We start from the raw sequence: 15,286 nt of genomic DNA, 5'->3' as shown, positions 1-15,286 counted from the left end.
TGGTGCTGTTGTTGTTGTGGTGGTGGTGTGGTGTTGTTGTGGTGGTGTTGTGTGTGTTGTGGTGGTGGTGTTGTTTGTGTTGTTGTGGTGGTGGTGAGTGTGTTGTTGTGGTGGTGGTGAGTGTGGTGTTGTGGTGGTGGTGAGTGTGGTGTTGTGGTGGAGTGTGTTGTTGTGGTGGTGGTGAGTGTGTTGTTGTGGTGGTGGTGAGTGTGTTGTGGTGGTGGTGGGGGTGGTGTTGTGGTGGTGGTGTGTTATTGTGGTGTTGTGGTGGTGGTGGTGTGTTGTGGTGGTGGTGTGTTGTGGTGGTGGTGGTGTGTTGTGGTGGTGGTGGTGTGTTGTGGTGGTGGTGGTGTGTTGTGGTGGTGGTGGTGTGTTGTGGTGGTGGTGGTGTGTTGTGGTGGTGGTGTGTTGTGGTGGTGGTGTGTTGTGGTGGTGTGTTGTGGTGGTGGTGTGTTGTGGTGGTGGTGGTGTGTTGTGGTGGTGGTGGTGAGTGTGTTGTTGTGGTGGTGGTGAGTGTGTTGTTGTGGTGGTGGTGAGTGTGTTGTGGTGGTGGTGAGTGTGTTGTTGTGGTGGTGGTGAGTGTGTTGTTGTGGTGGTGGTGAGTGGTGTTGTGGTGGTGGTGAGTGTGGTGTTGTGGTGGTGGTGAGTGTGGTGTTGTGGTGGTGGTGGTGAGTGTGGTGTTGTGGTGGTGGTGGTGGTGTGTGTTGTGGTGGTGGTGGAGGTGGTGTTGTGGTGTTGGTGAGTGTGGTGTTGTGGTGGTGGTGAGTGTGGTGTTGTGGTGGTGGTGAGTGTGGTGTTGTGGTGGTGGTGAGTGTGTTGTGGTGGTGGTGAGTGTGGTGTTGTGGTGGTGGTGAGTGAGTTGTTGTGGTGGTGGTGAGTGTGGTGTTGTGGTGGTGGTGAGTGAGTTGTTGTGGTTGTGGTGTGTGGTGTTGTGGTGGTGGTGGGAGTGTGTTGTTGTAGTGGTGGTGTTGGTGTTGTGGTTGTGGTGGTAGTGTTGTTGTGGTGGTTGTGTTGTTGTGGTGGTGGTGTGGTGTGGTGGTGGTGTGTGGTGTTGTGGTGGTGGTGTGTGGTGTTGTGGTGGTGGTGAGTGAGTTGTTGTGGTGGTGGTGAGTGAGTTGTTGTGGTGGTGGTGAGTGTGGTGTTGTGGTGGTGGTGACGTTAATGAGAATGATATAATGAAAGAATTGTTAGAAGAAAAGGTTGATGCAAGTGAAGCAATCGAAAAACTGATAAAAGAAGATGTGGAAATATGGGTAGTTGCCACAGCTTTGGTCCCAATTACATTTTTCCCTATAATAAGTTAACTTCGCATCTTGAACGGTGAATCTGACAGGTGAATAACACATGAATAGCTGGTCACAATGGGATAATTTTCGATAATATCCCATGGTTAGATTAGGAGATATACCCGAGCATCATACCAAGCTGGCACATATACAAGTCCCGATTTAAGGAAAAAACGACCCAGCCAGCCATTTTTGCTGAGCCTACATGGCTTCTTGTCCACACATGTATACATACATATACATATTATGTAATACTGCAAACTCATATTTTACACACATATTTTTCACGAGGTTTGTTGCACCAGTTATACACATGAATTTTCCTACTGAACTGAACAAAACATTTTATTTAAAAAGTAATGATTTGCGACAGAAATGGGGCTAACCTACTTTTATTTTGTTTCATTCACAAAACTGGAATAGCCTAATACTATTGGCTCTTAATCTATGGTAGCCTAGCATATACCTTCCAGTTGTGTGCTGAATTGCTCACCTCACCACTTAGTATTTGAACTGTATTTCTTTTGTACAGGCCGACAGCTGACTTATCACTGGACTGGACCATCGGTTACTGAAGGAGAATACTGTCACTCCTATAAATGTGAAAGCTGGCAACCACTTCCAAATGTCATAACAATGTCCGGACGAGAGCGAGATAAGGGAAGGAAGTATCAGTCAGGCTCAGCAAAGCGAAAAAAGTTGTGCTGCTAGAAAATGAACAAAAAAAGCTACCAAAAATCACAGGATGGGTAAAGAGTACTCCACTAGATGAAGTTAATGAGATACCCTTAGAGCTAGGAGAAAACAAAGATGAAGCCAGCATTGATTCAGAGGCTTCCATTAAAGCATCTAACGAAGCACCTTCAAGTGAGCCTGTTACTAGTGTCAGTACGTCTGTGGCTGTCAGTACAAATGAGCCTATTGCTAGTTCCAGTACCTCAGTAACTGTCGGTGGTAATGTAAGTGACTCAACTTTAGAGAAAAATCAAACCGTGAAACTGACTTATGAAAATGACATTGGTCTTTGGCCTGAACACCTAAGTGAAGACTTTAGAAGTTACTGGATTGAAAAGGGAAGTGCTAAATGTCGTAATTATGTTGGCAGTGACTTCAAAAACTCAGCAGTTAAGGATGGAGAAAAAACTCGCTATTGTTCAAGAAGCCTTTTTACTAGAAAGCACACATTATCTGGGGAAGATATTGATCTTGGATGGTTATGTTACTCAGAAAAGACTGGCTGTGTTTTTTGCTTTACATGCCGCCTTATGTCACAAACAAAATCAAAATTTACCTCTGGTTTTAAAGACTGGAAACATGCAAGGGAGGCCATTGAAAGTCATAGTAACTCTGAAATGCATAAATATTCACTGACAAGCCTAGTAATTAGAAAATCGCAAAGAGGACAAGTGAATGAAGAATTAGTTCACCAATATCAATCTGAGCATTACTATTGGAGTGAGGTTTTGCAGCGATGCGTGGATGTACTCATTTTTATTTGTGAACGTGGGCTACCACTCAGAGGTGATAATGAAGTTATTGGATCACCTCATAATGGAAATTATCTGGGTATATTAGAGCTCTTAAGTAAATATGATCCTTTCTTGGCAACACACATAAAGAAGCATGCAAATCAAGGGAGTGGACATGTTCTTGGAAAGCATGTTATGTGTACAATAGTTCAGGAAGTTCAGAAAGCAAAGTATTACTCAATATCTGTAGACTCTACACCAGATATATCACATGTAGATCAACTATGCCTAACCATTAGATATGTGCTGCCAGAGGGACCAGTTGAACGCTTTTTAACATTTGTCCCATTACTTAATCACACAGGCAAAGGAATAGCAGATTTAGTTCTGAGTTTTCTTGAAAGTAAGAACATTTCTATTTCTGACTGCCGTGGCCAGTCTTATGATAATGCCAGCAACATGTCTGGCAAGTACAAAGGAACTCAGGCATATATTAGAACAAAGTGTGAATTTGCTGATTTTGTCCCATGTATGGCCCATTCTTTAAACCTGGTAGGGGTTTGTGCTGCTGAATGCTGCAGAGATGCTGTCAATTTATTTGGCATAATTCAAAGACTCTATGTATATTTATCAAAGTCAACATATCGATGGCAGAAACATCGACAAGCATTACAGGAAAAGCCTGTTGTTAAGTGTTTGTCTGACACACGTTGGTCAGCGCGTGCAGATGCTGTAGAAGCACTATCAAAGGGATATGAACAAAGTATGAATGTATTAGAAAATCTAATGAATGATGACAATCTGAATGGTGAGGCTAAATGTGAGGCTTCTGGTATTATGAAAGAGCTTGATAAACTAGAAACAGTAATTTTACTGGTAACATGGGAAGATATTCTAACTAGATTCAATGTCACTAGTCAGAAATTGCAGACCTCAGGCCTTGACTTTAACACAGCAGTAAAATTGTTAGGGTCACTAAAAGATTTTGTTCATGATTTAAGAGATCGCTTTGATGAATATGAAAAGATTGCTGTAGAAAAATGTGGACACAGTGAGTATGAAGGAGAGCAACGGCGTATTCGAAGAAGAAAGCGGCAGTATGATGAGAGTGATAGTGCAGAAGATGCTCATTTACAACCGAGAGAGCAATTTAGAGCCATGGCGTACCTACCTATCATTGATCAGCTAGCAACAGCACTTGACGATCGCCTTAAGGCATATGAAAAGTTAGGAAAATGGTTTGGCTTCATGTCGCATATAACTACCATGGAAACAGAAGAACTTCGAAAGTCTGCTTCAAATTTGGTGAGGACTTACCCTAGAGATTTGGAATCATGTTTGGTATCTGAAATGGTGCATTTTCAAGCTTTTCTGCATAAAATTGATTCTGAAACCACTTCACTGATTAGTCCAACTTCAGAATGTAATATGTATTCAATACTACATGAATGTGATGTTGTATCAGCCTTTCCAAATGTAGAGCTAGCATTCAGGATATACCTTTCCATGTTTGTGACAAACTGCACTGGGGAAAGATCATTTTCAAAACTAAAGAGGATTAAGAGCTCAATGCGAAGTACAATGAATCAAAATCGTTTGGCATCTCTTACTTTATTAAGTGCTGAGTGTGAAATTCTCAAGAGAATTGACACAGCTGAAGTTATTCAAGACTTTGCAAGAATGAAAGCCAGGCGTAAAGTGTTTTAAAGTTTTTTGTATAATTTGTATGTTATCTCATTAAATTCTTGCTATTATATTTTTTGCTAAGAATTTCTTTGTTTTATGTGTTCAGTCATTTACAGAATTATCTGAATCACATTCCTATTTTATTTTGAAACAGTTATATATTTTCCTGTCTGTAGACCCTTGGAATTCATTGATTTATTTATCAATTATCATTTCCAGACATTAAATCAAAGTGTGGTACTAAAACTTATTGCATAAGTAGCTAATTACCAGTTTAATTTTATAAACAAAATACCTAAGAGGAACCAAAGATTTTAACTTCTGTGATTTACTTTATTTTTTGAAGTTGTGATATAAGGTAACATGTTTCATGCTGTACTTAGTCATTAGTTCTTATAATTACGTATGTAGTGCTATGCTGCTGTGCAATGATTGAATTTACTTTTAAGATGAATTTCCTTTTGTGATAATTACACACTTTTTCCTAGTTTAAAGAGTAAATGTTAAAATGTTTATTTATATTAAGGATTAGTCACTGAATGGAAATACGTATTATTATATGTATTGTATGTAGCTCCATGGAATAGTCAAGTCAATCATGGTATTATTTTAGAAGAAATATAAGCAGTGAGAAATTAAATGATTATTTTTATTTAAGTACAAAGTAAGGTACTGAAACGTATTGCATAAGGAGCTAATTACAGGTTAATTTTATAAATAAAATACGTAAGAGAACCCAAAGATTTTAACTTTTGTGATTTACTTTTATTAATATTTATAAGATGTTTCATGCTGTCACTTCAATCACACCCTCCTCCTCTGGGGGCCCCGCAAAGCTCTAGTGCCCAGGGCCCCCTAAACCCAAAATCCGGCCCTGCACACAAGAGGAGGCAGCAGAGGCAGAAATACACGACCTGGCAACTCCACTCTCCACTCTGACCCAGCCAGCCACCTTATCTCGCTCGCCTGACCTCTTATCTTGTGTAAACACAGCAGCCTACCCCACCACTACAGTTTCCACCACAACAACACCTCTCTTGCCTCCTGCCATCATCACAACTCGTAGCAGGACACTGTTCCAGCCCTCTACACCTCTGCCTTCCACCTCTACACCTGCTGATGATCAGCCCACCCCTGCCACCCCTCACCGACCCAAGCGTGGCCGTGTGTTCTCTCCTCTTCCATCTACGTCTCGTGGGTTGATGGATGATGATGATGAAGACGTGGATGACCCACAACCACTGCCTTCTGCTGAACTCCTCCCCTCTACAGCAGTGAGATCATCCAAACGGAGGAGGGGGCCCCAGAATCCAGTTGCGTAGCCTCATACGTAACACTTTCAATGTCCCACCTGAGGAGAGGCCAGCAACACAGCAAAAGAAAACTGAGAAGAGGCAGCGGTGCTTCCTCTGCCCCACCAGAGAGCAGGGACGAACCCGGGTCTGCTGCAGTGGATGTGGGAAGTCCGTGTGTGCATCCCACTACTCTGTCTTCTGCCCCTCCTGTTGCTAGGGTGAGGAACTATTATGTTTTCCAGTTTTCTTGAGTGTGTTATGCAAGTGTACATTTCATTGGTATCTAATAAGTTATATGGATGTTGTGCATCTCTGAACCCCCCTAAAAAGACCCTTAGTCCAGTCAAATGGTAATTTAGAAAGGAAAAAAATTACGGAAAGCTGCAGTTTGTTTTATTACCTTTATAATGGGGTACTTAATAACATATCAAGTTTGCACCCCTCTATCACCCCGGTTTTGGCCGCCATCTTGAAAAAATGGCGACCAAAAACAGTTTTTTGTAAATATCTACCTTGATAATTATTTTACAGGGAAAGGTATTGAAATACAAATTATTCTACATAAAATTCTACACAAAAAGTGTTCTATACATTATTTTTGTATATTGCATGGTTTTGATGCTACACGCACGAGAACGTTCTTACTGTTTTTTTCGTTGGCCCTATTACTTGAAATACTTAGGAAAATCTTCTTCTAGAGGTGTCCTTCCTCCTTTTTTCTGGCTTATATATTAGGACAGACAGTGAATACTCACTGGCGTAGTTACCACCCTTACACACAACCATCCACCCAAACATCATAGCCTATTTTTATGGAAATTATCTGAGCTTATCTTTAATCTTCTTCATGGGTTTCGCCTTCTGGCACTAAGAAAATTTCTAGCATCTCATCAGTGGGGTCATCACAGTCCTCCTCATCTATGCTTACATCAGAGTTGCTACAAGATAGTCCTTTACATGACGCACATATTTCACTGCATTTTAATCCTGACTTTCTGCAACTGCAAGTGGCTGTCATACATCCTTTGAGGCATTTACATGATATAATGTTTAGAAGATCTGGAGGAGCAGGGTCTTTGTTTGTCTCGATTGGGGCTAGTCCATTTTCAGTCTTCTTCCAACCCCAATCTGTAGGTGGCAAGTCAATTCCTAACCATTTCTGAACCTGGAGATAAGTGCGTAGAGAGTGAAACCGAGCAGCGGCGTCTGTAGGAGGCAAGGAACTCAAGGTAAATGTACTTCTACTTAATGTTTTGACAAAGCATTGATATCTCAAGTCACCAAGGGATTTACATTCTTTGTTCCCATATAACTGAAGGATGAAAGCTTTTCCTGCTTCAGCGATTTCTGTTGGATCTGCATGTGGTTTCTTAAACACAGCTGCAAGTTCCTGAAGTTCTTCATGCTTTTCCAGGAGGTTTACAAACTTAAGTTTCCCTTTTTTGTAAAAGGCGGAAGTGGTATCAGCCCCACTAAATGCATGCAAGAAAAGAATATTGTCTTTAATGACTGATCCATACTTCATGGACGATTGTGTATACAGTTTGTTCTCTGTATTTCCTTTGCCTTGTTTTAGGAAATGTATGTTATTGTTTGATCCTGCTAATGCGGTCAGGATTACCAGAAGGTCTACATCTTCTCCAACTATTGTTACAGAATCAGTCTTGAAGGATTCTTCGATAGCTGTATTAACAATGAGTGTGTCTGCATCTTCACTAGCTTGTTTTACAGTAAATCCTTCTGAGGTCAACTTGGTGATGAGTTTTGTAATAAGTCTGCTCTTATTTCGCTCATTTGACAGAAATTTGCTCTGACTTGTTGTTGCTGGCATAGTTTCATCAAATATGGTGTCTCTTGTAGCACAAATTACTCGACGTGCACGTTCAGCGCCTTTTGTACCTTTGTCGTCTAGATTTTCTGGATACCCATCAAAGATAATGATGGCAGTCTCCTTGTAGTGCTTCCTCACATATTCAGCATATCTGTCCAAAATTGTTGAAAAGAGCTCTTGTTGATGCCAAACAACTCTATGCATAAGAAATCCCCCATCAACAACATAAACAGTATCTCCAATCTCAATGTCACACAAAGGTAAAAATGCTTCATAAAGTGAAGATTTCTTGGTTTTGCGCATTCCTAATTCATCAAACAGTGACAAGGGATGAGGAGCCAGTTCATGCTGAAAGCTTTGTTTTAATTGTTCTTTTGATTTTTTAACATATGAAATTCTTCTAAATAACATCTCAGGATCAGCTGAACATGCAAAATCTTTGGTTTTTACTCCCGTCTTGGTAGCTACTAGTGTTTTGACTCTTTTCTTTCTTTGAAACTTGACTTTTGCAAAATTGTCGCCAACAATATTTGACATAGAAACCAATCCAACTTCATAAGCACTATGAGGATTAGTTCTTTCATCTCCTGTTAATCCTGTACTTATTGACATTATGCCATCAAAATCTGGAAATGGTGGATGTGATGAAAACCATTCCATGAAGTTCTGAAGATCTTGAGCATCTCTTGAAATACGTGATTTTCTGGCGTCTACATGTTGCTCTGATGTACTAAAAGCAACATCACAATATTCTTCAATCTTCTCTGTGATCTTCAGAGTGGTAGGCATTCCAATCACCCACTTAGTAAGCATTGAATCAGTCATCCCTCTGCCATTTGTCAGCCCACCAGAACTCTTCATAGATCGCATCAATGTCTGTTCAATGGTCATGTCGGACCAGATCCCAGACCAAAACTTATCTGACCTTCTTATTGTAAAATAGCCTCTTTGTACATAATCCTCATATTCCTTGGGGGTGAGGTGATCTTTGAGATTAAACATGTCTTGAAGGTACAGATGAGCAGACTTTGCATAGAGAAAGTGACCACTAGCATGGAAGTAGGGTAGCATCTTTTGGATTGTTTCAAGGTGTAATTGCCAGTTTCCTGAACGTTCTGCTTCAATGAATTGCTTAACCAGGGTTACCATTTCAAAGTACTGGACCCAAAGTTTTGCAGTGTCACCCTTGCTCTTCATTTGGTTAATAATGCCATTGAACCTACGGAGCACACCTTGCAGTTGTTCATCATCAATCGGTGTGGAATCAGTCTCCTGTAAAGTTCCCTCTATTGTTGACCTTTCTTCAGAGGAGAGATTGAGTTTGAATAACTTTACTACCAATAATACATAAGTAGGCGCAAAATTTAAGAAATGTATGATATATGCGTACCATTAGCATCGAAACCAAGCACCATACAGAAAATTATATAAAACATATTTTGTAGAAAATCTTTCATAGAATAGTTTTTATATAAACACTTCTTCCTCTAAAGTTAATATTAACCGAGATATTTACAAAAAACTGTTTTTCGCCGCCATTTTTTCAAGATGGCCGCCAAAACCGGGGCGATAGAGGGGTGCAAAATTGATATGTTTTTATATACTCTATTATGAAGGTGATGACACTAATTGCAGCTTTCCGTAATTTTTTTCCTTTCTCATCATTTTCTTTGTCTCATTTGACTGGCCTACCTGTAACTCGACCCTCTCTAGGAAAATAATTTATTTAGTACCTTATCTTATTTCGATTTCCATGAAACTTCCACAGTAGCTTTGTCAATGATTGGGTAGTATACATAAAAATTTTCATGAAGTTTAAAGCATATTTAGGTACCCAAAATTTTTTTTTTTAAAGAAACAAGAAAAACAGGGTGAGAAAATTTTACTAAAGTTTGACCTGTTCTATTTTTCAGCGTGGATTTTGCAGAGAACTGGGACTGTGCAGGCTGTGAGAGACAACTGTAATACACCGATCTCCAGAGGCTTTATTTTTTTGTATGGACATAAGTATTTTTTTTTTATTTTTTTCTAATGATAGTTAAAATAAGGTAGAAGTTTTTTGTATTCTTTGTAATAAAGTACATAAAGCATTCTGATTGTTTTTTTCACCACTTATTAGCACTAAGTAATGTCTAAAGTAATTTTAGAAAGAACAAACATTAAAGTACAACATACCTAAAGTGGTCATTTAAAGCGTTAAAGTCACAGTTGCAAAGGTGCAACACGATATACAATATGGGTACTGAAAATATCGATACTCATCCAGGGTTAAGAGTTGTATTCCTAAACATTTCTGCGTCCAGCCACAGACGTTTGACAAGGCTTTCTTTTGTAAGAGTTGGGGGCATTTCCAAGAGTAGTGGGGGGGCTTCATGGTGCAGTGGTTAGCAGTAAATATAGCTACGGCGCATAAGAGGTGTTCTAACTATCGTCTTTATATAGATTCTACCGCAATCTGGAACTGGTGTTATATTTCTGCCATACAAAACTGTCTGACTGTATTCTGGACCACCTGTATAGAGTTCCACCGTCGTCTAAGGGTTAATCTTATTTTTGGTCTTTGGAAACTGTTGAGAATCGGAAGCGTCTGAGATTACCGACGTGAAGGACCGCACTAAAAAAATAAAGTAACGTAAGAGTAATTGCAAAATTTATTCATCCTCCAACTTCACCTTTACTCCCTTTTTCTCTGGGGGCTTCATGGTGCAGTGGTTAGCACACTCAGCTCACAACCGAGAGAGCCCGGGTTCAATTCCCGGGCGGAGTGGAAAAATTTGGGCGGCTTTTCCAATACCCTACGTCCCTGTCCACGCAGCAGTGTACCAGGTATTAATCAGGGGTTGTGTCCCGTCTCCTGGGGTCTGTTCCCTTCTCCTATAATTCCTTCCCCTTCTGTCTCTCTCCGGCATATGACCACAGATGTTGCGCCCACTAAACAAAACTTTCCAACTGTTCCCTTCTCCTATAATTCCTTCCCGTTCTGTCTCTCTCTGGCATATGACCACAGATATTGTGCCGACTAAACAAAACTTTCCAACTGTTCCCTTCTCCTATAATTCCTTCCCCTTCTATCTCTCTCTGGCATATGACCACAGATGTTGCGCCCACTAAACCAAACTTTCCAACTGTTCCCTTCCCCTATAATTCCTTCCCCTTCTGTCTCTCTCCGGCATATGACCACAGATGTTGCGCCCACTAAACCAAACTTTCCAACTGTTCCCTTCTCCTATAATTCCTTCCCCTTCTGTCTCTCTCCGGCATATGACCACAGATGTTGTGCCCACTAAACAAAACTTTCCAACTGTTCCCTTCTCCTATAATTCCTTCCCCTTCTGTCTCTCCGGCATATGACCACAGATGTTGCGCCCACTAAACAAAACTTTCCAACTGTTCCCTTCTCCTATAATTCCTTCCCTTCTGTCTCTCTCCGGCATATGACCACAGATGTTGCGCCCACTAAACAAAACTTTCCAACTGTTCCCTTCTCCTATAATTCCTTCCCCTTCTGTCTCTCTCCGGCATATGACCACAGATGTTGCGCCCACTAAACAAAACTTTCCAACTGTTCCCTTCTCCTATAATTCCTTCCCCTTCTGTCTCTCTCCAGCATATGACCACAGATGTTGCGCCCACTAAACAAAACTTTCCCTTTTTCTCCATAGCGACAACTAAGCGAAGGGTCGGTGGGTAGTACAGCTGTGGAGGGGGCAGGATCATCACCTCGGAGCAGCACCACTGTCCCCTTGGAAAGAGGAAAGAAGAGGAAGAAGAAGGAAGCACAGACAGCAGCAGATAGCCCCCCGGTGCTGGAGGTAAGCCGTTCTAATTGTTACACACTCTTCAGATTTCTTTCTCTCTTTTTTTATTTTTATTATTATTATTATTATTTTTTTTTTTTTGTCTATGCCTATAGCGCCGGTAGGCTTGCTTGAGGGGCCTGGATGGTAGTCGGCCCCAGCCCGTCATGGTGCAGGCAAGTGTTTATAGTGGCGCCATCTTCTCTTGTCTCGTGCTGCCCCCCGGAACTTGTTCTTTATTTACTTGGACGGTTTCCTCTAGAGTCTGGGTTGATGGGTGGCTTTCAGGACAGCATGTGGGTAGTTTTAAGGAAAGAAGACGCCTTCCACTTAGAGGCTGACATTCATTTTTTTCAGATCGATATGAAATTTGTTATGTAAATGTCTTAGTAAGTTTACTATACAGTGTCCAAGTATCACTGAGATCCGATCATTAAGTGACGAGAAATAAATTATAATGTGCTCGGTAAATGCCAATAAATGCTGTCGGCATTAATCAAAATTACTCTGGGATTTTTCTTCTTAATGTCTTGCTAATCGGTCTGTATAATCCAGATACATGTAGCTTTGATTCTGAAGATTTAGATTTTCATTTTCGGATTGCATATTCGAAAAAAAACATTACAAAATCATGATTACAAAACTGTACCTTATTTAACAAAAAAGAAATTCTACCGAGATGTACTACATTTTTTTGGAAATCTAAATCTACATAAAAAATCTCCTTTCTTTCCTCTTTCTAAACCTACCTTTATGTCTGCAGTCACTTAAAAACCTGACACCGTGATTTTGCCCTAAAGGTCACAAACCTTACTTCTGAGATACGAGGCATTTTCCTCTGAGTAGTGCATATCATCATATTTACAGGCTTATGTGGCATAATTGTACATATATTGGGATAATAACAGCAATTCAATGTAATTCATTGTTTATTTTAGTGTTTAGGCTTTATGGTACCTGGTCCCCTCCTGTATACAGGATATTACTCACTCGCAGGTGAGGACACGTGACAGTGACGGTTGAGTCAAAACAGTGACGAGTCAGCTGAAGCGTCTTTCTCTCCCAGCATTTTGTGCATGCTGTTGAAATAAGGCTTTCCAGTTGTTTGCGACTAAGTATAAGTCTTTCTTCGTCTTCGTCAGGAGGAGGAAACTCCTTATTGAACAGCTAGCATCGCAGATGTCTGTGTTACTTCTGGTGCTATGGTAGTCACTTGTGATGGTGGAGGTGAATGCTGGGAGGTTGAGGGTACTGGGTGAGGCAGTGGTGATGACTCAGGTCGTGAGGTGGTGACTGGCTGGGGGGCGGGAGATAAGGCTTGCTCACCTGAAGCTATGCTCTCTTCCCTTCTCCTGCTCCTCCTCCTCTCAGTCATCTTCATAACTTTTTCTAGGTGCGTTTTCCTGAGCAAGAAAGACGCTTGGGAGCTGAGTGCGTGACATCCACCTCTCAAGGAGTCAGCGGGGACACTACGGTCACAACCGTGACTCACTCCTCCTACTACTCTCTCGCTCTCTGGATGTTGCCATATGATAGCTAAAAGGGTAAAAGCACTAAAAATTGCCCCCCAATAAAGCAGAAAAAAGCTTCAATATCATCAAAACCACAAACAATAGCAATAACACGTGGCTTGGAGCGCGCGGGGCATTTAAATAATGGTAAACATTGGCGATTTAAAAATATAAGGAATAATGGTATCAACTTGCGGTTTTCACAGAAGATGCCAGACATTTCAAGGGTGATTGTGATGTTAATAACTCAATATTGACCAATGGGTCGAAAAATAGTTTTTTAGGCGTCTTCTCCCCATAAGCCACTCAGCGGTGACTGAAAAATCCCAGGTGGTAGCGTGGGGATTCAAACTCACGCTGTCCATCACGTGGCGAATGTGGGCCCAGCACACTATCACTCAGCCACCGCCGTAAAGTTCCAGTGATACAGGAACATAATATCGCATTGGTAAATAAGATGAGAGATTAAGAGAGAAAAAATGGCAGGGAGGGGAAAGGAAGAGAAATAAATGAGGAAGGAGAGAACACACACACACTGGTACAGTGTGTTAACAACTGGTACAGTGCCTAAGGAGTGGCGGAGGGCCGAAGTGGTCCCCATATACAAAAGTGGAGGGAAGGAAGAACCCCTGAACTACAGACCTGTATCACTGACCAGTGTAGTATGTAAAATATGTGAGAAAGTGAGAAAGAAGCAATGGACAAAATTTCTAGAGGAGCAAAATTTAATCGCAAGCAAACGGTATGGATTTAGAAAAGGGCGCTCATGTGTGACAAACTTACTGAGCTTTACTCATGTGTGACAGACAAAATACAGGAAAGGGACGGATGGGTTGATTGCGTCCACCTAGACCTGAAAAAGGCGTTTGACAAAGTTCCACATACAAGACTGCTTTGGAAACTAGAAAATAAAGGAGGATTGAAAGGGAACTCATAGCACCACCTCAAAATCAGGTACAAAAAGCTGTGTAAAGTTCCAAAGATGCTTTGATGAAATGAGTTTTCATGAGAAATGTACTTGAAAAACATGTTTCTTATATTCTCCGGAGGCACCCCTTAAATTTTTTGTGTCTTTGAGGTTAATGAGGAAAAAAAAAAGTCATATTCTTTACTATAGGCCCAAGGGAGGTAGAAGGGAGGGTCATTATCTTTTATCATTGCTCTAAAGGGGAGAAGGGACGATCATATTCTTTTACCTTAGACTCAAGGGTCATCTTACCATAGGTCCAAGAGGGAGAAGGGTCAGGTCTATTTTCTTCCCTGACTCTTGGGTGAATCTACTGTTATTCAGGTGTGGATGGTATTCTCCAGTAGCTTGCGGGATGATCTACTCGGTATCTTGCTGTAGTTGAATCCACCAGACAGAAAGGAAGTTCGTGAGTCACATTATCTGTCTGCAACTGTGATGCCCCGGTCCTTCTTGAGTGAGAGTTCCTATTTGTGCATCCTTCTTTATAATGTAACCCACACTCTCCCAGTGGCCTCATGTATTTTTCAACCTTCTCAAGAATGACTATTAATTCTGACCTTTATATTTATTGTAGAGCGCTAAAAAGAAGAAGAAGAAGGAGGAAAATGAGGAATCAACTTCCAGCTTTGTGAGTGGATCAGACTGATAAGACTTGGTGCTCAGTTTGCAGTGAAGTGGCGGCGCCCTCTTCATTGTTTGGGTCCGTACAGTGTCTGTGCTTTCTCATGGCTGTGGGAGGGAAGAGTAGAAGGAGCGTGAACCATCAAGTCAACGGCAGTGCCATTACCCCCACAGTGGTTGTCGCCGAGTGTAGTATTCAGTTAGTAGTCTGTCAACAGTTTCACTTTTGCTCAACCTGTGGGCTGCCCAGTGTGGCTGTGATTACTCAAGAGGGTTTCCTTCATGCTGTGCTCATTAGACATAAATGAAATTGTGTAGTATTAGTAAAAATACTATCTTATTAACCCTTAGATTATAGGTGTAGCTATATAACTACAGAGAATAAAACCATTTTTCATCTATAGTGAAACCAAATTGTTGAGTCCGTTTGGGCGTAGGCTCCCGCAGGTCCTTCCCTGCCCTCTGCTCTGCCACACAGTCCCAACCCCTATCTCTTCCTCTCATATGTAAGGTAAAGGTAACATATGAGAGGAAAAAACAGGTGTTGGGACTGTGTGGCAGAGCAGAGGGGAGAAATGGACCCGCAGGAGCCTACGCCCAAACGGACTCCACAATTTGGTTTCACTCTAGTGTGGCTGTAACTACTCCGAGGGTTTCCTTCATGCTGTGCTCATTAGACATGCTATATGAAATTGTGCAGCATTAGTAAAAACACTACTATCTTATTAACCCTTAGACTATAGGTGTAGCTGTATAACTGTAGAGAATAAAACAATTTTTCATCTATTTTATAGTGTGGCTGTGACTGCTCAGAGGGTTT

The 15,286-nt window shown here is 41.2% G+C and overlaps 1 protein-coding gene across 1 annotated transcript in view; it reads left to right on the top strand.

Moving 5' to 3' along the window:
• Window positions 1-14,956, top strand: part of LOC127003884 (H/ACA ribonucleoprotein complex subunit 4-like) — a 54,243-nt gene extending 39,287 nt beyond the window's left edge. Inside the window, exons 10-11 of the mRNA XM_050870991.1 lie at window positions 11,230-11,379; window positions 14,420-14,956. Of these exons, the coding sequence (XP_050726948.1) occupies window positions 11,230-11,379; window positions 14,420-14,491 (222 nt within the window). The 3' untranslated portion in view covers window positions 14,492-14,956. The remainder of the gene's footprint in view (window positions 1-11,229; window positions 11,380-14,419) is intronic.
• The last annotated feature ends 330 nt before the right edge of the window (window positions 14,957-15,286 follow it).

Source organism: Eriocheir sinensis, chromosome 26, assembly GCF_024679095.1.
Source record: "Eriocheir sinensis breed Jianghai 21 chromosome 26, ASM2467909v1, whole genome shotgun sequence".
In the NCBI taxonomy this organism is placed as follows: Eukaryota; Metazoa; Arthropoda; class Malacostraca; order Decapoda; family Varunidae; genus Eriocheir; species Eriocheir sinensis.
This window is presented reverse-complemented; position numbering and strand designations above follow the sequence as displayed.